General features: G+C 53.7%; 4 protein-coding genes across 12 annotated transcripts in view; 2 read left to right on the top strand and 2 right to left on the bottom strand.

The window, feature by feature from the left end:
• The first annotated feature begins 1189 nt into the window (after positions 1 to 1189).
• MVD (mevalonate diphosphate decarboxylase) lies at positions 1190 to 3937 on the top strand. The gene is made up of 10 exons (XM_015874406.2): positions 1190 to 1307; positions 1725 to 1795; positions 1886 to 2000; positions 2073 to 2213; positions 2286 to 2485; positions 2562 to 2636; positions 2830 to 3048; positions 3120 to 3235; positions 3443 to 3551; positions 3623 to 3937. Exons 1-10 carry the CDS (start codon positions 1226 to 1228, stop codon positions 3701 to 3703), a joined length of 1209 nt encoding a protein of 402 aa, XP_015729892.1. The 5' UTR covers positions 1190 to 1225; the 3' UTR covers positions 3704 to 3937.
• Positions 3938 to 3976: 39 nt separating this feature from the next.
• LOC107319525 (cytochrome b-245 light chain) lies at positions 3977 to 6018 on the top strand. Of its 2 annotated transcripts, XM_015874407.1 has the most exons (6): positions 4058 to 4289; positions 4748 to 4817; positions 5050 to 5124; positions 5220 to 5303; positions 5373 to 5454; positions 5541 to 6018. In XM_015874407.1, the coding sequence occupies exons 1-6, from the start codon at positions 4232 to 4234 to the stop codon at positions 5721 to 5723; spliced, it is 552 nt and encodes a 183-aa protein (XP_015729893.1). In that variant the 5' UTR covers positions 4058 to 4231; the 3' UTR covers positions 5724 to 6018. The 2 variants fall into 2 exon arrangements, with proteins under 2 accessions (XP_032303000.1, XP_015729893.1); XM_032447109.1 differs by lacking the exon at positions 4748 to 4817 and having other exon boundaries at positions 3977 to 4289.
• A 692-nt stretch (positions 6019 to 6710) lies between these two features.
• IL17C (interleukin 17C) lies at positions 6711 to 8405 on the bottom strand. Its single transcript, XM_015874224.2, has 3 exons — positions 8376 to 8405; positions 7947 to 8269; positions 6711 to 7097 (listed from the first exon to the last, which is right to left on the bottom strand). The coding sequence occupies exons 1-3, from the start codon at positions 8403 to 8405 to the stop codon at positions 6848 to 6850; spliced, it is 603 nt and encodes a 200-aa protein (XP_015729710.2). The 3' UTR covers positions 6711 to 6847.
• A 2695-nt stretch (positions 8406 to 11100) lies between these two features.
• ZC3H18 (zinc finger CCCH-type containing 18) overlaps positions 11101 to 22391 on the bottom strand; it is a 36435-nt gene continuing 25144 nt past the window's right edge. For 4 of the 8 annotated variants that reach the window (XM_015874382.2, XM_015874384.2, XM_015874385.2 and 1 more), the window contains 10 exons: positions 21656 to 21781; positions 20604 to 20705; positions 19024 to 19167; positions 17836 to 17988; positions 15615 to 15775; positions 14891 to 15084; positions 14362 to 14574; positions 13812 to 13908; positions 12309 to 12405; positions 11101 to 11443 (listed from right to left, as the gene is read on the bottom strand). In XM_015874382.2, the coding sequence (XP_015729868.1) occupies positions 11245 to 11443; positions 12309 to 12405; positions 13812 to 13908; positions 14362 to 14574; positions 14891 to 15084; positions 15615 to 15775; positions 17836 to 17988; positions 19024 to 19167; positions 20604 to 20705; positions 21656 to 21781 (1486 nt within the window). In that variant the 3' untranslated portion in view covers positions 11101 to 11244. The remainder of the gene's footprint in view (positions 11444 to 12308; positions 12406 to 13811; positions 13909 to 14361; positions 14575 to 14890; positions 15085 to 15614; positions 15776 to 17835; positions 17989 to 19023; positions 19168 to 20603; positions 20706 to 21655; positions 21782 to 22391) is intronic. The other 4 variants (XM_015874387.2, XM_015874389.2, XM_015874390.2 and 1 more) reach the window with 2 other exon arrangements.

Below are 22391 nucleotides of genomic sequence, written 5' to 3'. Positions count from 1 at the left end.
CAAAGCATTGCTGGGTGGGAGCCAGGGAGCTGTGTGAGCAGTGTGCTGTGTGAGCAGGGTGCTGGGTGCTCCTGCTCCAGGAGGTGTCCTGGCTCTGTGCCCCCATAGGGTTCCCTGGGGACGCACTGTTGGCTCTGCTCAGCCTCCTCCTCCAGTTCAGGGACCCTGAAGCTGCCCTGCCTCCATTTGTGCACCATAGAGGGTCTGGGGGCTTCATCCCCATCCCACATCCCCTGCTCAGGTCAGGGCTCACCACTGTGTCCTCATGGCTGGATCTGAGCTGCCCTTATATCTCCAATCCAGGTTCTTTGGGCTGAGGGGGGGGGGGTGTCTCTGCTACCCCTGGCTGCTTTAGGGTGGGAAGCCCTATAAAGAAGAGCAGGGATATTGGGTTGTATTGGGATATTGGGTTGTATTGGGGATATTGGGTTGTATTGGGGATATTGGGTTGTATGGGGGATGTTGGGTTGTATGGGGGATATTGGGTTGTATTGGGATATTGGGTTGTATGGGGGATATTGGGTTGTATTGGGGATATTGGGTTGTACTGAGCTCAGCTGTAACCCAAGCACAGTGCTATGAGCCCTGGCTGTGCTGGGGTCTATATGGGGGGGTGTCAGCAGTGGGGATGCCAAGCCCCCCCTCCCCATGTGCTGTTGGGCTCAATGGGGTCCCCAGCTGCCCCTGCAGCAGGGAAGGAATCCCACATCCCATAATAGCCGTGTGATTTCCTATGGGCCATGGGGATACATAGGAATCAATGGGGGGGGGCACTTAGAGACTGGGGTGGCCCCATTGAGGGGACACTGGAGTGGGGGGGGGGGGGGGGGGGGGGGGGGGGTTGGATCTTGGCTCCCAGAGGGGCAGTAGGGGCTCCTGCTGCTGGGTAGCAGGTACTGGGAGCACTGTGGATACTGGGAGCAATGGCACAGTGTGTGTAATGGGGTTATTGGGGTTACTGGGGGCACTGGGAGCCCCAAATAGGGGCACAGACGCCAAGCACAGCCCACCCCGCGCATGCGCACTGCCCACATGGCACCACGTTGGCCCCGCCCCCTTCACACACTCTTTTTTATCAATGGGTGGGATGGGGCGGGGCCATCCCGTGGTACGATGCCTCCTATTGGTCATCCGGCTCCGGCCGCTGTGTCGCTAGCCAATAGGATGGCTGGGCTCACACGCGCGAGCGGGTGGGCGGGGCGTAGTGGCGGCTGGGTGCGTAAACATGGCGGCGGAGCGAGGCACGGAGCGGGACATGGAGCGGGTGACATGTACAGCACCCGTTAACATCGCCGTCATCAAGTACTGTGAGTAACGGGACGGGACGGGGCGGGTTGGGTCGGGTTGGATCGGGTTGAGTTGGGTTGAGTTGAGTTGAGTTGGGCTGGGTTGGGTTGGGTTTTGCTATGCCATGCCATGTAGAGCCATGCCAGGCAGTGCCATGCTGTGCTATGCTGTGCTATGCCCATCCCAAGCAGTGCTGTGCTGTGCCAGGCAGTGCTGATGGGCAGCAAGCAGTGCCATGCCATGCTATGCCATGCCATGCCATGCCATACTAAGTGGGTCCATGCCATGCCATACCATGTTGTGCCATGCCATGCCATGCTATGCTGTGCCATGCCATGCCATACTAAGTGGTACCATGCCATGCCATGCCAAGTGGCACTGAGCACAGTGGCACCGTGCCATGCCAAGCATTGCTTCACCTCTCCCATCTGTTGCAGGGGGGAAGCGTGACACCGAGCTCATCCTGCCCATCAACTCCTCTCTCAGCGTCACGCTGCACCAGGACCAGGTTGGTGCCCACCTCAAACCCTGGGGATCCCATATCCCCACCCTCAGGGCTGTGTGCCCCCCCCCATGAGCTCAGTGCCATCCCATACAGCTGAGGACCACAACCACGGCTGCTGCCTGCCGTGACTTCACCGAGGACCGGCTGTGGCTGAATGGAGAGGAGGTGGATGCGGCACAGCCCCGGCTGCAGGCCTGTCTGAGGGAGGGTGAGCTGGGCTGGGGGCTGGGGGGGCACAGAGCCGTGTCCTTTGCTTCCCTATAACCCCATCCCTGCACAGTGCGGCGCTTGGCCCGTAAGAGACGCGGTGACGACGCTGCAGCCCCGCTCAGCCTGTCCTACAAAGTGCACGTCGCCTCCGAGAACAACTTCCCCACCGCTGCTGGGTTGGCATCCTCAGCTGCTGGCTACGCCTGCCTGGGTGGGTATGGGGGGCAGCAATGGGGTGGGGGGTGATGGGGACGCTGTGACCATAACGCTGTTATCCCTGCAGTGTCGGTGCTGGCACGGCTCTATGGTGTGGAGGGGGAGCTGTCGGAGGTGGCACGGCGTGGGTCGGGCAGCGCGTGTCGCAGTATGTTGGGGGGCTTCGTACAATGGAACCGTGGGGAGAGGCCGGATGGTAGAGACAGCGTGGCACAGCAGCTGGCACCTGAGACACACTGGCCGGAGCTGAGTGTCCTCGTGCTGGTGGTGAGGGATGGGGTTGATGCTGGGGGTGGGAGGTGGACGCCTTGTAGGGTGCCCCATGTCTTGTGTTCTGGTGTAGGTCAGCGGGGAGAAGAAGGCGGTGGGCAGCACGGCGGGGATGCAGACCAGTGTGGACACCAGCCCCCTGCTGAAGGTGGGTTGGATGGTTGGTGATGAGCAGCACAGGCTGCATGGGGAGGTGGGGAGGTGTCGGGGTGTGAGCATGGTGGGATGGGTTGGGTTTGGGGATCATGGCCACCTCCTCCAATGGCTGAGTACTGAGGGGCCATGGGAAGTGAATCCTATGGGATCCATGAGATGACCCCCCCCTGGTGCTGCCCCTATAGTACCGTGCTGAGGTGGTGGTGCCGGAGCGCATGACCCGCATGGCTCGCTGCATCCAGGATCGAGACTTTGAGACCTTTGGCCAGCTGACCATGCAGGACAGCAACCAGTTCCACGCCACCTGCCTCGACACCTTCCCCCCCATCTTCTACCTCAATGACATCTCGCGGCGCATCATCGCCCTGGTGCATCGCTTCAATGCCCACCATGGGTGCACCAAGGTAGGGCAGCCCCCCCCCTATGGCCCCGTCCTGCTGGCACTGCACCCCTCTCACTGTGTCCCTGTCCCCAGGTGGCCTATACCTTCGATGCTGGCCCCAATGCGGTCGTCTTCATGCTGGAGGATACAGTGGATGAGTTTGTGGAGGTGGTGAGGCGCAGCTTCCCACCCAGCTCCAATGGGGACCAGTAAGGGTGTTGTCATTTGGGACTGGGGGGGTGGGAATGGGGATGGGGACATTTGGGTGGGAATGGGGATGGAGATGATGGCTATAGGCACTGGTGGGATGGCGATAGGGATGGAGATGTGGACGGGGACTGGTGGGATGGGGATGGGGATGGAACCATGGGACATGGGGTGGGGTTGGGGACATCTGGGTGCCATCCCTGCTGCAGGTTCCTTCGAGGCCGACCCGTTGGCACAGCGGTGCTGCCAGAGGAGCTGCTGTCAGCCGTGGTGATGGATCCGGTACCAGGGGCCATTCGTTACATCCTACACACCAAGGTATGGGAGGTGGGGGTGGTCCTGAGCCTCCTGCTCCGTGCTGTCCCCTAACACATCTCCTGTCCCCACAGCCTGGCCCTGGCCCACAGCTCCTGGATGCCCCCAGCCAGCATCTACTGGGCCCCGATGGGCTGCCATGCCACTCTGCCTGAGAACAGGGGACACCGTGATGGGGACACCGTGATGGGGACACCATTGGGGACAGCAGGGATGCCCAATGGGGGCTGCCCCTGGGGGGCACACAGGCAGGGACCCACCGTCCCATTGCCTGCATTGGGGCTGTGAGATGCTGTGCTCATCTGTCCCCATCCCGACCCAGATGTGGCTCCTCCCATTGCCTGGTTTTTACTCTTTTCTAATCAAATAATAGAGGTTTTCCAGCCGCAGTGCTGCTCTGAGTCCCGAGTCGCTCCGTGGTCCCCATTAGGGCTGCTCCTGCCCCATGTCACCCTATATATTCCCATGTCACCCTATATATTCCCATGTCACCCTATATATTCCCGTATCACCCCGTGTCCCCCTACGGCCCGGCTCTTCGTGGGGGCGTGTCTTTGTAATGAATGGGCGTGGGTTACTCGAAGGGGCGTCGCTTAAGGAGGGGAAGGGGTTCGGCTGTTCGGCTCCATCGCTGCCTTCCGGGTCGGGTTGGGCCGAGCCCGAACTAAGGCTGAGCTCGAACCATGGGGCAGATCGAATGGGCCATGTGGGCCAACGAACAGGCGCTGGCGGCGGGGCTGAGTGAGTGCGGGGGGGAGATGGGGAGTTAAAGGGGCTGGGTGATGGGGGGAGGGTCAAAGGGTCCCATGTGGGATGGGGATGCAGGGATGGGGGTGAGGATATGGGGAAGGGAGTTCAGGGCTGGGGGTGTAGGGTTGAGAATGTGAGGCTATAGATACGGGATATGGGGAGAGACCCCTGGCTGTGTTCCCCCCCGACCCCCCCATCCCGTTTTGGCCCAACCCCGCCCGGAGATGGAGGAAGTGAGCGGCGATGAGGACGCGGAAGCGCTGCCGGAGCGTATCACCAACATCGTGTGTCACCGTGGGTCTCCCCCCCGCTGCCCCCCAGCCCGGCCGCTATAGGGTTTAACCCCCAACCCCCCGCCCCGTTCCCTGTTTGGGCTCGTGGGGGTCCCACGCGAAGCATCCCCCGCTGTTAATAGCCGGGATGCCAGCAGTGTCCCCGCTGTCCCGCAGTCATGCTGACCGGAGGGATCGTGGCGGTGGCGGGGCAGTTCAAGGGCTGGTACTTCGCAGCTTACGCCATGTATCCTTATGGGGCTCGGGGTGGGAGGGGGCACCTTATTCTGTGCAGGCGGGGAGGGGGGGGGGGGGGTCCCTCATCTCCCTCTCTGTGGCCCCACATCGCTCTATTCCTGCCCCTTTCCCTATGGAGCTGCCCCCCAACCCTGGCCCCATTTCTGCCCCATTCCCTGTGGGGTCTCACCCCCACCCTTGGCTCCAAACCCCCCTTTTCCTTGACCCCCATCCCCCTGCAGTGCTGCAGGCGCCTTCGTCTGCCTGTTGGAATACCCACGCAGCAAGAGGCAGAAGGGCTCCACCATGGAGCGCTGGTGAGTGATGGGGTGCTATTGGGGTGCCTATATATATTTAGGGGGGGGGTCTTTTGGGGCCGGGTGCCCCCCTGACTCTGCATATTGCCCCATAGTGGCCAGAAGTACATGACAGCAGTGCTGAAGGTGTTTGGACCGCTCACCCGGAACTATTACATCCGTGCCATCCTGCACGCAGCGTGAGTGGGGTTGGGGCTGGGGGGTGAACCTGAACCCCCCCCCCTTTTAACCTTCCCCTGTACCCTCAGGCTGGCCGTCCCTGCTGGCTTCCTGCTCTCCACCATCCTGGGCACCGTCTGTTTGGGCATTGCCAGTGGCATCTACCTGCTGGTGAGCTCCTCTGGGGGGGTAATGGGGGCTGATTATGGGGCTGAAGGAGGGGGCTCCCTGCTGACTGCTCCCCCCTGGCCCTGCAGGCAGCGGTGCGTGGGGAGGAATGGCGACCCATTGAGCAGAAGCCCCGCGAGCGGCCGCACATGGGGGACACCATCAAACAGCCCCCCAGCAACCCCCCACCCCGACCCCCTGCTGATGCACGCAGGAAACAGGCAGCAGAAGTGGGGGGGCAGGTGAACCCCATCCCTGTAGAGGCTGAGTAACACGGAGCTGGGGGTCCCAGTGCTGCACTCACTTCCCTACTGTACCCCTCACCCCCCCATTGGTCCCCAGACCCCTAGGGGTGCTCATCTCCCCTCCTTCCCCCCCCTTGGTTCCTCAGAATCCCTGGGGGCTGCTCAGGTGCCCCCATATCCCAAGGAGCTCCCCCAGCCTCACAGCCCCATTGTGGGCTCACGCAGCTCTGCTTGCTGCGCCACCTCTTCACGTTTTATACATTGTCTTTTTTCTTTTCTGGTTGCTTTTTGCAATAAAAGGACCGAAAGGCCCCAGATCCTTCCTGATCACACCCCATTCATGTGCCCTGGGTGTGAGTTGGGAGCTCAGTGCCCAAATCTTTAGTGACCCCAGCGATGGGACAGACCTGCAGTGGTTAGGGTTAGGGTACCCAGAGGTGACACCCCCAGCCCCATATCCCCTCTCCCCCCACCTCCAGCACCCATGGGTGCTCTAAAAGCATATGGAACAACCCCGGTAGGTGGCGCTGAGTCCATGGGATGTGAGTGCTTGGGGCAGAGCTGTGAGAAAGGAGTGGGTGGTGACAGGGTGCTGGCATGGGGCCGCCCCCATTCCCCCCCCTTCCCTCCCCATTGCCTCCCCCTTCCCCTGGGTGTGCTTTGGGGATGGGAGATGCCCCCCAGCATCCACTGGGGTGGCTGGGATGGGGGTTCCCAATGCACCTCTATCCCCGCATCCTTGGCACCTCCCCTCCAGCATCCACAGGGGGACCCTGTGCACCTCAACCCTTTGCCCTCCCATTTATCCCAGTGTGGCACATTGTGGGGTCAGGCTTTTATTTTCAGGCTGGCGTTCAGTAGCACATGGAGGTCTCAATAAATAGCACTGAGGGGGAATAAATAACTGGGGAGGGCTAAGGCAGAGCCCAGGGCTGCTGCCTTATGGGGGTTCAAGGGGCTGTGGGGGGGGGGGGGTTCAGCAATAAATACAGGGTTACAAAAATAAATCCCCCAGCGGGCATCATAAATAACTCATAAATAAATGGTGGTGGGGTCGAGGAGGAGGGAGGTGGAGGTGGAATGAGTGCTCTAAAACAAGCACGAGGAGGGTGACACGGTCACAGGGTTGGGGGTGCTCCAAGGGAGCGGGGTCAGCGCCCGGTGCGGGGCAGGACACAGGTGCAGCCCACGGGCACACGGATGTAATCCACCTCGAACGTGATGAGGCCGGGGCTGGAGGGGCGCGGGCAGGGCTTGCGGCGCAGCACCATCATGGTCTGATGGATGGGCACCGAGTTGAGCGCCGTGGTCTCCCTCCCTGTCTTCACATCCACGCAGCCGGTGCACAGGCACTCGGCGAAGGCCAGCTTGCGTGGGTAGCGGTCCTCGTCCTCGTCGATGCTGCAAGAAGGGCAGGGTGTAAAGGCCTGATGTGGTGAGCATCCATCCCTCTGTGTCCTTCCCGCTCCATCCTTCTCCATCCCATTCTGTCCATCCCACTCCATCCCATTGCATACTTCCCGCCCTGCCCCTCTTGCATCCATCCTTCTCAATCCCACTGCATCCATCCCACTCCACATCACTATGCCCATTGCTATCCAGCCCACTGTTTCCATCCCACTCCATCCCAGAGCCCATTCCTGTCCATCCCTCTGAGTCCATCCACCCATCCCTCTCCATCCCATTGCATCCAGCCCAATGTGTTCATCCCTCTCCATCCCACTGTGCCCATCCCTATCCATTCTGCTGTATCTCTCTCCATCCCTCTATGCCCATCCTGCTCTGCCCATACCAATCCATCCCTCTGTGTCCATCCCTCTCCATCCTGCTGCATCCATCCATCTCCTCCTCACTGTGTCCATCCTTCTCCATCCCATTGCATCCATCCCTCTCCATCCTGCTGTGTTCATCTCTCTCCATCCCCATCCCCATCCATCCCAATGTGTTCATCTCCCACTCCATCCCACTGTGCCCATCCCTATCCATCCTGCTGCATCCTTCTCCATCCCATCGTGTCCATCTCTCTGTCCATCCTCTTGTGCCTGTTCCTATCCATCCCAATATGTCCATCCCTCTCCTTCCCATAGTGTCCATCTCTCTGTGTCCATCTTCTTGTGCCCATTCCTATCCATCCCACTATGTCCATCCCTCTCCATCCTGCTGCATCCATCCCTCTCCTCCCCACTGCATCCATCCCGCTGTGCCCATCCCTCTCCATCCCCCATCTCTTCACCTTCCCCCACCACCTACCGATACCGCCATGGTGAGATGGATCTCTCATGGGGCTCACTGTGCAGCCCAGCGCGGAGCTGCAGTGCAGGACATGAATGCTCCCTTCTCCTCCTCCTCCGTTGCGCAGCCTCGATCTGCGGCACCAACTGCACCGGCACGTGTTGCTCCCAGCGCAGGCTGCGGCCCAGGAGGTGCATTGGGGCCTCTCCATCCCGCAGCTCCGCTGTGCCGTAACAGCGCACGTGGGGATGGTGGGGATGGTGATGTGTGGGGACGGCAGGACGGCGCAGGCAGCAGCCCAGCACGGCGGCGCTCAGCAGCGCCAGCACTCCCAGCCAGCCCTGTGTGGGGTGCAGGGATCAGCTCAGTGTGTGTGTGTTACACACGTGTGGCACATTGCATTGCGCACACATGGATGCTAAAAGGCATCCGTGCATGTTTCTGTACACATAGCCCATATACGCACTTGCAGCCCATTTACGCACTAACTACAACACATATATGGCGCATGTGTGCACACACATAGCATACATGCACATATAACATGCATCAACTCCTTGGAACACATTTGCACACGCTTACATACATGTATATAAACTCATTTACACAGACACAACACACACACGAGCATATAGAACACATTTGTACATGTAGATAACATACGTGTTGATATAACAGGTATTGAACATATATAGACACATCTATATGGACATAACATATATACAAACATGTAACAAGTTCACACGTGTACACATGTATACACATATATACACATTTATGCTCATATATACCCTTATAACACACAACACAGACCTATATAACATGTATGTACAACATCTGTATGATATTTGTACATACATGAGTTATAACGCATCCATACACACACGTAACACACCTATACGCACACACCTCTATACACACACATGTAACACATCTATTCACACACACATCCATGTACATAGAACACATCTATACACACACACCATATATCCATACACATGTAACACATCTATACACACACCTATACACACACATAGTACATCTATGCACACACAGATAACACACCTATACACACATCTATGCACATAGAACACCTCTATCTACACACACACATCTATACACACACATACATAACACACCCATATGCACACACCTATGCACACACATAGTACATCTATGTACACACATATAACACACCTATAGACACCTCTATACACACACACAATATACCTATGCACACACACATATAACACACCTATACACGCACCTCAATACACACACATAGTACATCTATGCACACACACATAACACACCTATATACACCTATACACACATATAGTACATCTATGCACATATAACACACCTATACACACCTCTATACACACACATAGTACATCTATGCACACACATATAACACTTATACACACACCTCTATACACACACATAGTACATCTATGCACACATATAACACACCTATACACACATCTATGCACACACATAGTACATATATGCACACACATATAACACACCTATACACACACATATAACACACCTATACACACACATCTATGCACATAGAACACCTCTATCTACACACAAACACACATCTATACACACACACACATCTATGCACACACACACACACACACAACCCCTATCTCTGCACACAGCTCGCACGCACCAGCCTGTCCACACCCACGTTGCACACCCACGTTGCACACCCACCCTGTTCCCATTGCCCCCAGCGTTACCATGGGCTGCAGGACGTTGTCGGGGTGCTCTGAGCTGCACCCAGCCGTGGCCCCGAGTGGCAGCGCTGCCGCCGTCCCCGCCTTTATATAGGGTTAGGGCAGGTGATGTACACACACCTGGAAACTCCAGCTTGGGCTGCCTTCCTCCTCCCCGCGGCCGCAGCACTTCCTTCTCCTGGCGTGTCCCAGCCCTATGAGGAGGGGAGTGGGGAAAGCAGGACGGCCATGGCCTGCTATGTGTGTGTATATGTGTGTGTATGTGTGTGTGTATAGGGATGGGGAATGGGCAAAGAGGGACTTTGGGTACAGTGGGGATGTTGGGGTCACATCCTAAGGAAAATGGGGTGATGGTGGATGGGAATATGAATGGGGTCACTATGTAAAGCCCACCAGCACGCTGAGCCCCTTTAGGAGTAAAGCCAAGTCCCCAATGCTAAGGATGGGATGGTTCCCCCATGCCTGGTGCTGTCACTGCGCTGCTCCCATTGCGTAAGCTGAGAGGTGACATCACCTGCACCATGCGGGGCTGCTCTGAACCTGGAGCAGAAATCCCACATTGGGCAACATTGGAAAGGGCTGAGGTTGGGAGCTGGGGGCACAAAGTGACCGGGGTAATAATGGAGGGGTGGTGTTCAACTACTTCCCTTTGCCCCATAGGGCTGCTTACATAGGGCTGCTTATATAGGGCTAAATAGCACTGGCTGCCCCTTAGGCAATGAAGTAAAGAGCAGCAGAGAGAGGAGGAACTGGTTATCAAAATACTTTATTTCAGGGAAGATCCCTCAAAAAAAAAAAACCAAAAAAAAAAAAACCAACAACCTCCCCCCCAAAAAAAAACCAAACAACTAAACAAAATAACCCCAAAAACCCCAACAGGAGCCTTCGATCAGACAGACACCCCATAAAACGCCTCCAAGGGCTCCTTTCTAATCAACTCAAACTGAGGCTTCAAATAAAAGACAGGTCGTTTCCCAATGGGACTTTGAGAGTCAAGAATATATATATATAATTTCTGTTCCTTGGGGGTGGGTGGGTGGGTGGGAAGGGGGGGTGGGATGTCGCCAGTAGTTCACAGCAGTTTTGGGCTCTCTCGTTACACAGCATAGAGAACTGCATGGCTGAAGACACTCAACACACAGCGGGGCTAACTAGGAGGATACAAGTGGAGGCTTAGCAAAGAGGGGAAAGGGAGGAGGGAGAGAAAAAAAACAGAGGGGAAGCAGTGAGAGCATCCCACGGGGCTGGAGGCCTCTGTGCATAATTTACATGGGAAGAAAAAACAAAAGGGGTGGGGAGGGGGAAAAGGGGGTGACCCCCATCCTGGCACCAGCAGGGGCTGCCCAGCCCCATGGGGAGGAGGAGGGCAGCACAGAGCCCAGCTGGAGGTGTTTCTATTAAGGTGTGGGGTTTGTTTTTCTTTCTTTTTTTTTTTCTTTTTTTTTTTTTCTTTTTTTCCTCTTTTTCTTTAAAAGAACCGCAGCCAAAATGAAGCCAGAACTGCAAAATCCCAAAGTGGCCGCTTGGACGCTATTTATAAAACCATGACCAGTCACTCCAGGCCAGCACTATACTTTGCCAGGGATTTTGGCTCTCTTGCGAGCGATGGCATCTTCCACTGCCTTCAGCTGCTTGAGGAGCTCCTCACGCCGGGACAGGGTGCTGGATTTACCCCCCTTGGCACCTGCAGGGCCCGGCTCTGCTGCTTTGCCTGGGATGCTCGTTACTTTGCTGGAGCTCTTGGACTGCGGTGAAAGCTGCCGCTTCCTGCGGGATAGAAAGCACAGAGTGGTGAGGATTCGTCTTTAACACAAGGAAAATGGGAGCTCTGGGCCAGGAGGATGGGGCTGCGGTAGGTGGAGCTGGATTCTGGGTTGAGAAGACTCTGACATAGCGAAGTTGAGGCTCGCTCCTGCCCCAGGCTGGGCAGAAAGGATGACAGGAGTCATCTCCTTGCTCATGGAGATCCCTGATATGACACCAGCCCCATGTCCCTGCAGCTACGCATCCAGTTCTGCAGGGGGACATTCCCAGCAGCGGGTGTAGGTTGCCAAGACATGGACATGAGCTCAAGACATGGACATGAGCTGGCTACATGGCAGCAGAGGGGATGGAATGGCATCGAGCACCAACCACCCCCCACCTGCTCATGCAAGGACCCTGTTCTAACATCTCCCAGCAAGCCAAGCTAAGAAGAAAAGAAACTGGGCACCCAAAAGAGGAGTTCAGCAGCAGCAGCAGGAAGGGGTTGCAGTTTCTTTCTCATAACGTTAGCATGAGGCAGAGGCACGACTGAGCTCGCACATAACCCAGTTGGCTCCTCATGACGGAACTGACCTCAAGAAACCCCCCCCGGGCTCCTGCTCGTTTCTGAGCCGGAACAGCTTAGCGGCAGCTTCTGCACGAACCCTTGAGCACCTCTGGCTCCTGCCCAAGAGCTCGGCGTCCTTCCTCTCTCTGTGCCTCCATGGCAACAACTGGAAACTGCTATAGTCAGAGAGACTCAGAGCTGCCCCAAAAGAATGAACTCAACTGTGAAGGAGCACAAGAGCTTCTGTGCAGGGCTGTGACCGCAGGGAGATGATGGCACCAGCCTCATCCCCACAGACCCATGAGCACAAGCAGCACTCACCTGTCTGCCTGTGCAGGAGATGGTTTTGGGTTCTGGCCCCTCTGTCGTTCCTGTTTGGGGGATGAAGCCCTCCCGGTCGCCTTCCTGTCGCGAGAACCTACCAGGAAAATGAAAGGTGAGATGTTCTTGCTCGTCACTGAGCTCACTCAGCTTTGCTTGCAAACCTGTGGGGGTAGGTGCACCCCTGAGCACCAAACCGGTGCTCTATTATCCCCAGGCAGGTCATCCAGTTTGTACAACGGGCATGTGGGCATCTACACTGGCTCTGCATTGGCCACAGCTAATAGGGAGTGTGGGCTTCATGAGGCAGCCTGGGCTGAGGATGGTGCAGGTTTGGTCATGGTAAAAGAAAGAGGGATGTGATGCTCAGGGCGCATCATCAGCTCTGTGTCACAACACCGTGCAGCCTCACACTCAGGGCTACAGTCCCACATGTCACTGTCTGAAACATTTTATCATGTATAGTATCATGTATAGAGAGCAAATCAAGTGTACAATTATGTCTGGAACTATAAAACCAGCACGGTTTGTTAGATCAACTCATTCACCCGTCTGCAGCCCAGCACCTGTGAACTACATCCCAGTGAACTTCACCCTCACCCAAGTCCCTTCCATGCTGCAGGAGTTGAATGCAATCAGGTTATTAGCACAAAAATTTTTTCTGGCTGGCACCCAGAGTCAACAAGATCCACCTACAGCTGAGACAACAGGGAAAACAACATCACGTGGCAGCAGTGGTTCGCTACGTCAAAACCAGGCATCTCTGGCCGTCCACTCCCCTCTTGTTCTTTGCATTCAGTCCCTGTCAGTGAAGCGTATTAGCTGGGTTTTCCAAGATGCTAATAGAGCTGCTGAGGGCTCAGACAGAAGAGGACACTTGGAAAGCCTGTGTCTTTCTAAACATGCAGGGCAGAGCAGATTGTGTCACACGCAAGTGGGGAAATCATCTCATTTCACAGGATGGATGATGCAGCCAAGTATTGCACTCATCCTGCAGCCTTGGCAGCCTGTGCTCCCTCTCTAAGCACCTGCCAGAACCTCTATCGGGAGACTGAGATCCCATTGTGACACATAGAAATAGAGTGAAGACCCTGCAAACTCAACAGCCACAAGCAGCGCCGTTAGAGGAGGATGGGCAGCTTTACATGGGACAGAGGGATTTGTACCTACAGTGGAGATGAAAAGTAAGGGCTGCTTTGTTTTCCTGCAGGGAGTTACACAGACATAGTGGAGCCAGGCACTGGCAAGGCACACCACAAGACAGCTAGGCACGGCCAGGCCCAGGGCTGACCTCACCTGGCTGACTTCACAGGCAGACCGCAGCATCTCACCGCCACCATGTTGTTGCAGCAGGACAGCTAATCTGCCCGCCTTATCTGAGGGTTTGGAAGGGCACATGCCTGCAATTAACCCCTGCAGCAAGGGGACTCCCAGAGGATGCTGTCCCTTGAGCCGGGCTGCCTCCAGCAGCAGAGCAGGAACCCTGTGAGGGCTGCATCTCACCTCTGTCGGGTGACAGGTTGGCCCGTTTGGTGGGAGGAGAGGTCGGCCTGTCTTTGTCTGCTGGCTCGTATCTCTTCCTGCTTCCTTTGTCAGCTGCCTAAATGGAATGAAACAGACAGCGGGACTGAGCAGCCACGTCCCTCCGGGGAGGGAAGCAGGAGGGTGATTTCCTGTGACAGGTGGCAGCCACGCGCTGGCTCACTAACACCAGCACATCTCCCGTGATTAAACTCAGTGCATACCAGTCCCCACCATCACTGGCACCAAGGACAGCAAATGCCAACGAGCTGTGCCTTCCCAGCACCCGTGCCAGCCAGTCGTTAGGTGTAATTGCACGCTCCTCCCCGCAGAGCATGCTTCACAGACTTGATAAAGGTGCCCTACGTCATAGCACAGGGAAGTAGGGAAAACTGCAGCCTTAGACTGCAATGGGGAATTCAGACGGTCAGGAAAAAAAGACACGTGAACACTTCAAAACCAGGAACCAACCATGTGATGGGAGCCAACACCCTGATCCAGCACAAAGCCCCACGAGGCCAAACTCTCTCACATGATCCGAGATAGCTCCTGTGCTGAAGGCACTCAGCTGGGGCACTGGACTCAATCCCAGCTGCTGGAGGAGGCAGTCGTCACTTTTACCTTCCTGCCTCAGTTCAGGACTTGCCAGCAGTTGGCTCTGGAGCAGGCCAGCAGGGGGGCAGCTCACTGCGAGCATGACTTCAGTGGGCAAGGTCTGAACACATGTGAGGCCTTCGTCTGCAGCCTTCGAGAAAGCAGGGAACAACCCTTGAAGCTGCAGCAGGAATGTGCCCCAGGGGAGCCGCCAACACGGTCCCAAGCTCCAGCCACCGCAGGGTGTGTGCTGCCAGACAGGTTCTGTCTGCAGCCTCACCAATCCCAGCTGCAGACCTGCCTGCTGAGCTCATCCTGACAGCACCGGGCACGGAGCTCCCTTCTTCCAGCCCACAGCCCCGCAGCTGGTCCCATCCCATCCCATCCCATCCCATCCCATCCCATCCCATCCCATCCCATCCTCAGACCCCCTGAGTGCAGGGAACTGCAGCCACCCCTCCTCTCACCTTATTCAAGAGCGTCAGTTTGATCTCTTTGTGAGCACTGAAGCCCCCCTGCTGGGACTGGGGAGCCGTGGGCTGCTGGGCCTGGAGGAGCTGCTGGGATTTGCCCCCCTGGGTGGGCTTGGCTGATTTCAGCTGAGCAGGCACGTCCCGTTTCCGTTTTTCTTCTTTAGCACTATCTTCTTTTTTCGACTTTCCTGTTGAAACCAAAGTGCAGGTAGGAATTGGTGACAAGACACTCCTTCTCCTGCCCTCCCTTTAGAAGGATGCTGCTCCATCACAGGCTGAAAATGCCCACACAATTGGTAAAAACATCCAGGAAACAGTAATTTCAGCAGAGAGGATGCTTAACATAAAAACAGAGAACAAATGGCTCATGCTGCTACTTCTGCTGCTGCCTAAAAAGAACAGAGGACGTGCAACATGATACTGGATCTAGCCAGAAGATTGGGCATCAGTTTGCAGAGGTGAAAGGGAACAAAGATCAAGAAGAGAAAGCAGCTTTAGAGCCACAGCTACACAGAGGAAAGCTCCACATCTTCCCTTTCCACAGCCCCACCTGCCTCAGGGGAAGCCTCTGGACTCCCCTAATCCACCCCAAGTCCCTATGAGCTGCTCAATCATCTTCCAGGGGCCTAGAGCATCACCAAGCTGTTTGCACATCTCTCCCCTTTCTTTACCCAGAGCCCCTTGGAGAAGAAAGAAAATAAAAAGGCAAACCAGGTACCTCTACCTTTCTTCTGCTGTGCAGGGGTTGGGGATCGGGAGCTGGCTGAGGAGACAGGGCTGGCCAGGTCTGCATACATGTCTTCTGAGTCGGCGCTGCGTACAGAGCTGCTGCTGGAGGAGGCACTGGAGACAGAGGAAACGCTGCTCACACTCAGGGACCTGGAAAAAGCCAACAGCCCGTTACAGTCAGGAATGCAACAGAAGGAGACAGCAATGAGACTTGATGCCTTTGTTTTAATTGCCCAAAACAGAGCGGCTGGGATGTCAGCTCCCAGGGCAGGCTGTATTCAGGACAAAGGCTCCCAGGGTGCTGGCACTGTAAAAAAACAGTGTGTTAGATGGGAGTCCGGAAAGTGCTGTTTATTTATAAACAGGATTAAAGCAAGAAACTTCAACAGGTCACTGTTACTCCAATAAACAAAAAGTGAAAGCAGGGTGTGTGCTTCCATGTACATGTCAGCACTGTGGCTCAGGTTGTCAAGAGTTTCCCGGCAGTGTTTTTGTTGCTTGGCACACATTTATTCATGGAGTCCTTTGAACACCTCTAGCCTTACTGCCCACATCTCCCCAGGGTACAGGAGAGCCCAGCTGCTTGCTGTGAGGATGCACATGGTGTCAGGAGTGGTAATGACAGGGAAGGAAGCGTATAAGATGGCTATCTGCTAGTGGATTCACAACGTTACGAGTGTCAGACAGTCCTATTTATTTGAGAAAGACTTTCTATTTAGGAACACGTCATACAGGGCTATATGCGCAAGTGGACTCCCCTGCAGGGGCAAGTCTCCAGCACAGCCCTGCCCAAATCCCAGCCAAGCAGGAGCTGGCTCACACACAGCCACTGCCAGGCAGGACCAGCTGTATGCTCACGCCATGAATATTAATGCAGCCTCTCCAGCAGGTTCTGCAGGCAAGACTCAGGCTCACTCACAGAAAGCTGGGCTGTGCACAACCACACAGCCTGCAGCAGCCACAACGCAGACGTGCCCTGCAACAAGCTGCAAAGTCGCTACCCATGGGTATCCATGCTAGGGCTGAGCTCTGGGAGAAGGGTTTGATGAAGGCACAACAGCAACTGGATGAGCCACAATCTCCTTTGGGAAAGCTGCTGGTTACATGGCTGTGACAGCAAACTTGGCCTATTTCCCACAGGTTTCCTCCATGTCTACATACCTGCAAAAGCAACAAGTGCAGCCCGGTGCCACACGAGCAACACCCGCACTGAAGTTTTGCACCCATCTCCTCTCAAGCCCTTGTGTAGCAGGGAAGTGCAAGGCAAGCACATTGAGTGCTCTCTGAACTCCTTGCATCACCCCTGTCTGATCTGATGAAGGCGACAAGCACGTCGTAAACAAGTCTGCATTTCCGTAAAATAATGCGGATATTGAAGCTGGGAGTTTCACAGAGCTCAGAGTTAATGCTGGGCTGAGCCAAATCCTATTTTATCCACTGGCTTTAGGCAGGTCTGTGTGTACTTCCTTACTGGGAAGCTTCACGTTTCAAGGCTGCCTCTGAAGTTTCAGGGATTCCTGTGTACAACAGACGCAAGACAGCTGAAGGAAGGACTTGAAAGAGGTTGATCTACACCTTGTTACTGGAGGGAGTTAGCTGTTTACAGATCTCATAGACTAACAGCCACTGAACTAGTCACTCGGGGCTAAATGCAAAGGGAACTGGTCATGCAACTTCACCAGCAAAGCAAAAATATCATCAGCGGAGCCTTTTAGGTGTTTTCTGACCCGTCCTCCTGCTGGGCCCTGCATCTTCCCTAAGGACATCCAGTAACTGGAGGGAACAGAGGTTTAGAATTGCAAAGCTCCGCAGACCAAAGCTGGTACCCTGGAAATAAATGAATACATGGGGTGGTTCGGTTCTTGGTTTTGTTTTGTTTTCTCTTTCCCACAGCGAGACAGAATGTTAATCTAAGACCTGGACAGCAGGAGAAACAGCTTTAGTGATGGTTTAGGTAAACACGGACAGTTCAGCACACGACAGATTATTTCCTCGATGAAGCTGCAAGGCCTCCACCGTGATTCAGGGCTCTGGATTTGTAATGCCACAAGAAGGGACACGTCCACAGCAAGAAGGAACAAGCAGGAACACATCCTACTTGCCTGCAGCTGCTGACACTGGAACCTAGAAAGAGCCTTGGTTGCAAGAAAGCACAGACACCAACAAACAGTTACAATGTGCCGTTATGGAGGGCCAAGAGGATATTATACCTGGATTTCCTGGATCCAGATGGGGAGTGGGAGGCTGAGGCAGATGATGATCTGGAATGAGATCTGGAGAGGGACCGAGACAGAGATCTGGAGCGGGAGCTGGAGCCGCTGTAGCTGCTGGCGCTGCCGCTGATGCTGCCGCTGATGGTCCGCCTGCAACACAGCCAGCAACACTCAGCTCAATGCACACAGTGACACAGGGCTCAGGACACTAATACATTGTATTTCAGGCTCTCTAAATAACTGTATGTATTTTCTGAGTAGCACACCAGCACTGACATAAATAGAGCTGTCAGAGTGTAGGGCAGTGGGCCTTGGGTAGGCATTTGCCAAGAATAAAAGCCAACAGACCAAAGGTGGAATAAAGAGGAAAGGAAAATCAGATTAACTGATGAAATAAACCAGAATGGAAGGAGTTTCTATGGAAAAGAAATGGTAGTGATCAATTTCCACTGCTCAGCGCCAGCCCTTCTCTGCAGCTATTGGCAAGGAACAGGAGAGGTAATCCCATGTAAAATTAAGAATTGAGAATGCTTCCAAAAACCTAAACATGCAGCATATGTACAGCCTCTAAAACACACTGCTGTATAGAATCACCTCCCAATCCAGAACAAATCACTCGTGTCTTCCTCTGCTTCCTGCCCACCAAACCTCCACTGCCAGAGCACACAGGTATTGCACAGGGATTCAAAACTTACAGCACAGAAATGATGCTCAAAGAGTTTCAGCTCTGTTCATCTGACCCAGTGTCACTCCAAGAACAGGCAATGCTACCTGCATTTATTCCATAACACTTTAAAATGCGGAACAGATTGAGCCTGATTAGAATATTTACATAGAGACAAGCACTCCTTGTTTGAACGCTATCAGAAGCTTCTCTCATTTCAAATGCAAAGGGGAGAACAGAAGACAACAAAAACAATCAGAGGACAGACAGAAGAGCCCTCTGAGACATTCAGATATCTTCACAAGATGAAGCTGGGAATAGAAAAGAGAGCTGTGCTCGGAGGACATTGCACTGCTGGATGCCAATGGACCAGCTCTATTTTCCTGTTTCCTTCCCACCCCAGGAAACAGATTTCTCCATCAGTATTAAGAAGTCCTTATAACAGGTACTCCAGAGACAAGCTCAGGACTTGCTCTATCTTCCAGGAGATCAAACCTCACTCCACCCCACAGCTTTCTTACCTCCTGGGTGGAGTTCTGGTCTGACGTTCCTTCCTTCTTGCCTCCCTATTATCCCCTGGCTTGGCTGGCTCTGGTGCAGCTGCTGTAATCTTAGCGAGCGGCTGAGGGACTGGAAGGGCAGCTAGTTTCTTCACTGATTTTTCACTGTAAGATAGAATTGTTATAATCAGGATCAGAAGGTATAGAACACAGGTGTTTTCTAAATGCACTGATCATTGCTGCTGTACAGAAAGCAAACTCATCTCACCAAGCTGCTCTCAAACAATACAGATCCCCTGAAATAGATTTGGTTCCTCTTCTCTCAATTAAGTCACCTCCTCAGAGAGCGGCTGCCCCACACAGCAATGAATTTGGGAGGTATTTTCTACTTGCCCATCAAGTACTGAAGCAGACTGTGCAGAATCATTGTTGTCTCCTATTCAAGTCTGTGCTTCTCTACCTTGATGGCAATGCCTTGCACTGCCATGCAGATTTTGTCACTTTATCCATCACCCAGCATGTGAGATGAGGATCCCTTTGGCACTGCTCAGAGCATTCCAACCTCTGCTCTAGTAGCTGGGTGCTGCTCAGCATCCCCAGCAGCGCAGTCACACCTGCTATTAAGTGGGGAGGAGGCAGCTGCCTGCATACTAAAATAGAGACTGCTCATTCCTCCGTGTTTAAGAATATCTGAATTCATTCCCTGCAGAACATGGGATTAAGTGCATGCAATGTTACCCAGCCAAACCGATCCCTCTGCTAATGCAGTTTGCTGCCCGGTGTCACCTGTTACCAAACCAGCACTGCAACGTATACTGGAAAGGTAGAAAGACATGGCTGCAGGCAGAGAATGTGCCCTTAAAGGGTTGAGCCCTCTGAGTTGAGAAATAAATAAATCCAGCAGGTTGAGGAGGTACAAGAAGTGTGGCAAAGGGTACAGCCCCATACACTGGAGGATTCAGGGGGATTCCCATGATGTAATTGGTTTGCAGGTCACCTTAGCAGAGGTGACATCACTGTGGTGTTGTGACACCCTCCGACGTATCCGTAACTTACTCTGCACTACAGCAGTTTGTGAAACAGCAACTTCAAGCATCCAAAAGAGCAGCATACAGAAACTATACAAAAACAGAGTTCATGTATTCACAGCCTGCCCAACAAACAGTCCCAGAGCCACAACACTGCTTCACTTCATCACCAATATTAAAAGCAGGTGAGTCTGGACTATTTTGTTATTCTAACGATGAGCATTAACTAAAACTACAGTAGGTGAATTAATTGGGCTTTTGCAGAGCTCCTGTGTAAGCATTCTGTACACACACAGTATTTAAATAGCAAATCATGTATGCGTTTCAACCCTCATGTATACATACAATACTCAAGGATACCTGTAGAGTTTAACTTGAATTTAAGATGTGAAAGTGCTGCCATTTAATCGGTCATGCAAAGCTAAACACAACTCAAGGCAAGTCAAGCTTTGCATCTTCCATTTCTTCCTTAAGCTGTCAAGAAGGTCAGAAGGGTCTGATTCGGGTCAGGAACTTGGCTGCTGTTCGGAAGCTTTTCTGTGCTGTGTTATCAAAAGGAATACGAAGCCTTACCCTTTACCAACAGGTGGTAACAAGTCCCCTTTAGCCTTCATGAGTGGCTTGTGTGGAGATGGTGTTGGGGAAGGAGAGGGCGATGATGAGAAGGACCGTGACCTGGAAAGGAAGAAAACCAGATGTTGTCACTCGGTGATTCTCCCTATTGGCAAGACTGGAAGTGCCCTCCTTGCAGCTTAGTACTTGAGATGCCTCAGTGACTTGCTTTCTGAAGAACCTTTACTACCCTCATTTAAGAGTGTTCCTCACTCTCCCACCTTCAGAGAGAGGAATGTGTCCTGAATGCTTGGCATTGTCACATGGGGAACAGAGGCTGGAATGGGGTGGCTGGGGAATGTCAGCCTGCTCTGCTAGAAATACGCATGTGCTGGTGGCTGGAGTCTCTCCTAGGAGAAATCCCCTTTCCAAATGAAGCCACGCTCTACCATCAGCTAAACATTCACTCTGAGGTTTGGTGCAGTTTCAGGTCTGAAGAGGTGCCTATCTAGGGAGCCAGTTCTCCCACTATGCATATTCCAGATTTGGGAAACTATCTGCAGGGGTAAGGAAGTGGCAGAACTATAAACATGCCCGTGTTTAATTAGTACGGGACACAGGATTGTTACTTTGAAGTGTCAGGACTATCAGAAGACAAAACTGCATGGGCCGCTTTATTAAAGAAACGTGATTTGCCTCTTTAAATATAAATCCCAGTGCAGCAATAGAAAAGAGATGCCAACAACTTCCAATCGTAAAATGCAAATGATGGAAACATTAATCTCAGTCAGGCTCCTACAACTGCCTGGTTACCACAAGCATGGGAAACAGCCCAACCACAGCAGCAGGGCACACGTGGGTGGGAGCACAGGGGAGAGGAGGGGGTGGCTGACACATCTGCTTTGTTCCACAACTGAAGCAGCAGGCTGCCTCACAGTCTCTCGTGTTTCCCTCACTCAGGAGCAAATCCAATAGTTTATTTCAGGAGTCGGCTATTTGCTTTTAAGTAGCACCAAAAGAAGCAGTGAGAAAGTGTGTGGGAAACAGGATACAATTCCTTTCTAACCCATTACCTGGACCTGCTGCCTGAGAAAGAGCTGTGTCTTGAAGAGCGGCTAGAGTAAGAGCTGTAAGACGATGATCTGGAACGAGATCGTGAGGAGCCTGAACCAGAATAGGTGGACGACCGAGAAGAGGACCTGCAAGAAAAGCATTTCATTCAGTGCCTCTTGAGAAGTCCTGAGAGACCAAGGTACATTCCTTCCACGTTTTCAAACACTGTTCCAAAAACACCCACCCTCTCCTGGAGGGCCTTCCAGGACTGCAGCCTTTCCTCAGCCCCCATCCCAGCTTTTCTCTAAGGCATGACTCCATTGCTTCTAGTCCCCCCCAAACAAGCTTCCCTTTCCTTTACCTAATGACTTACCATCCCTTTTTGAGAACTCCTAGCACACCACTTTACCAGGCAATCCCCCCTCTTAGGTTGGGTCACACACAAAGGAGAAAACAGAAAAACCAACAGTGCAGCAATTCCAACGAAAAAATAAATAAATCTATCTGGTTCAGGAGGGCTTTGGTTCATAGATCTGTATCTTCAGCTCGCTGTGTTCCTCATTCTCCTCTGATACATTTTTTCCCTCTGCAGGAGCTTCAAATTCAAACATTTAAAGGAAATGGATCCAGCTTACGCCTCAGCTCTCCTAGATTCAGGGCACTTGCTTTATTTCTTTCTGAGAAGTGGACTTCATCTCCCCTGCTCTGGTTTCTGAGCATCTCTGCACCTCTCTAGGCCTCCTGTCAAGCCTCCGC

The sequence above is a fragment of the Coturnix japonica genome, chromosome 11, assembly GCF_001577835.2.
Source record: "Coturnix japonica isolate 7356 chromosome 11, Coturnix japonica 2.1, whole genome shotgun sequence".
Classification (NCBI taxonomy): domain Eukaryota; kingdom Metazoa; phylum Chordata; class Aves; order Galliformes; family Phasianidae; genus Coturnix; species Coturnix japonica.
This window is presented reverse-complemented; position numbering and strand designations above follow the sequence as displayed.

Coding starts and splice junctions, on each gene's coding strand:
- MVD (XM_015874406.2), top strand. CDS start 1,226: ATGGCGGCGGAGCGAGGCACGGAGCGGGACATGGAGCGGGTGACATGT. Junction 1,308..1,724: donor CATCGCCGTCATCAAGTACT/GTGAGTAACGGG, acceptor CATCTGTTGCAG/GGGGGAAGCGTGACACCGAG. Junction 2,214..2,285: donor TGCTGGCTACGCCTGCCTGG/GTGGGTATGGGG, acceptor TTATCCCTGCAG/TGTCGGTGCTGGCACGGCTC.
- LOC107319525 (XM_032447109.1), top strand. CDS start 3,994: ATGTCACCCTATATATTCCCATGTCACCCTATATATTCCCATGTCACC. Junction 4,290..5,049: donor GGCGCTGGCGGCGGGGCTGA/GTGAGTGCGGGG, acceptor ATCCCCCTGCAG/TGCTGCAGGCGCCTTCGTCT. Junction 5,125..5,219: donor GGCTCCACCATGGAGCGCTG/GTGAGTGATGGG, acceptor ATTGCCCCATAG/TGGCCAGAAGTACATGACAG.
- IL17C (XM_015874224.2), bottom strand. CDS start 8,405: ATGGGCTGCAAGTGCGTATATGGGCTATGT. Junction 8,270..8,375: donor AGTGCGTATATGGGCTATGT/GTACAGAAACAT, acceptor CACCCCACACAG/GGCTGGCTGGGAGTGCTGGC. Junction 7,098..7,946: donor ATCTCACCATGGCGGTATCG/GTAGGTGGTGGG, acceptor CCCTTCTTGCAG/CATCGACGAGGACGAGGACC.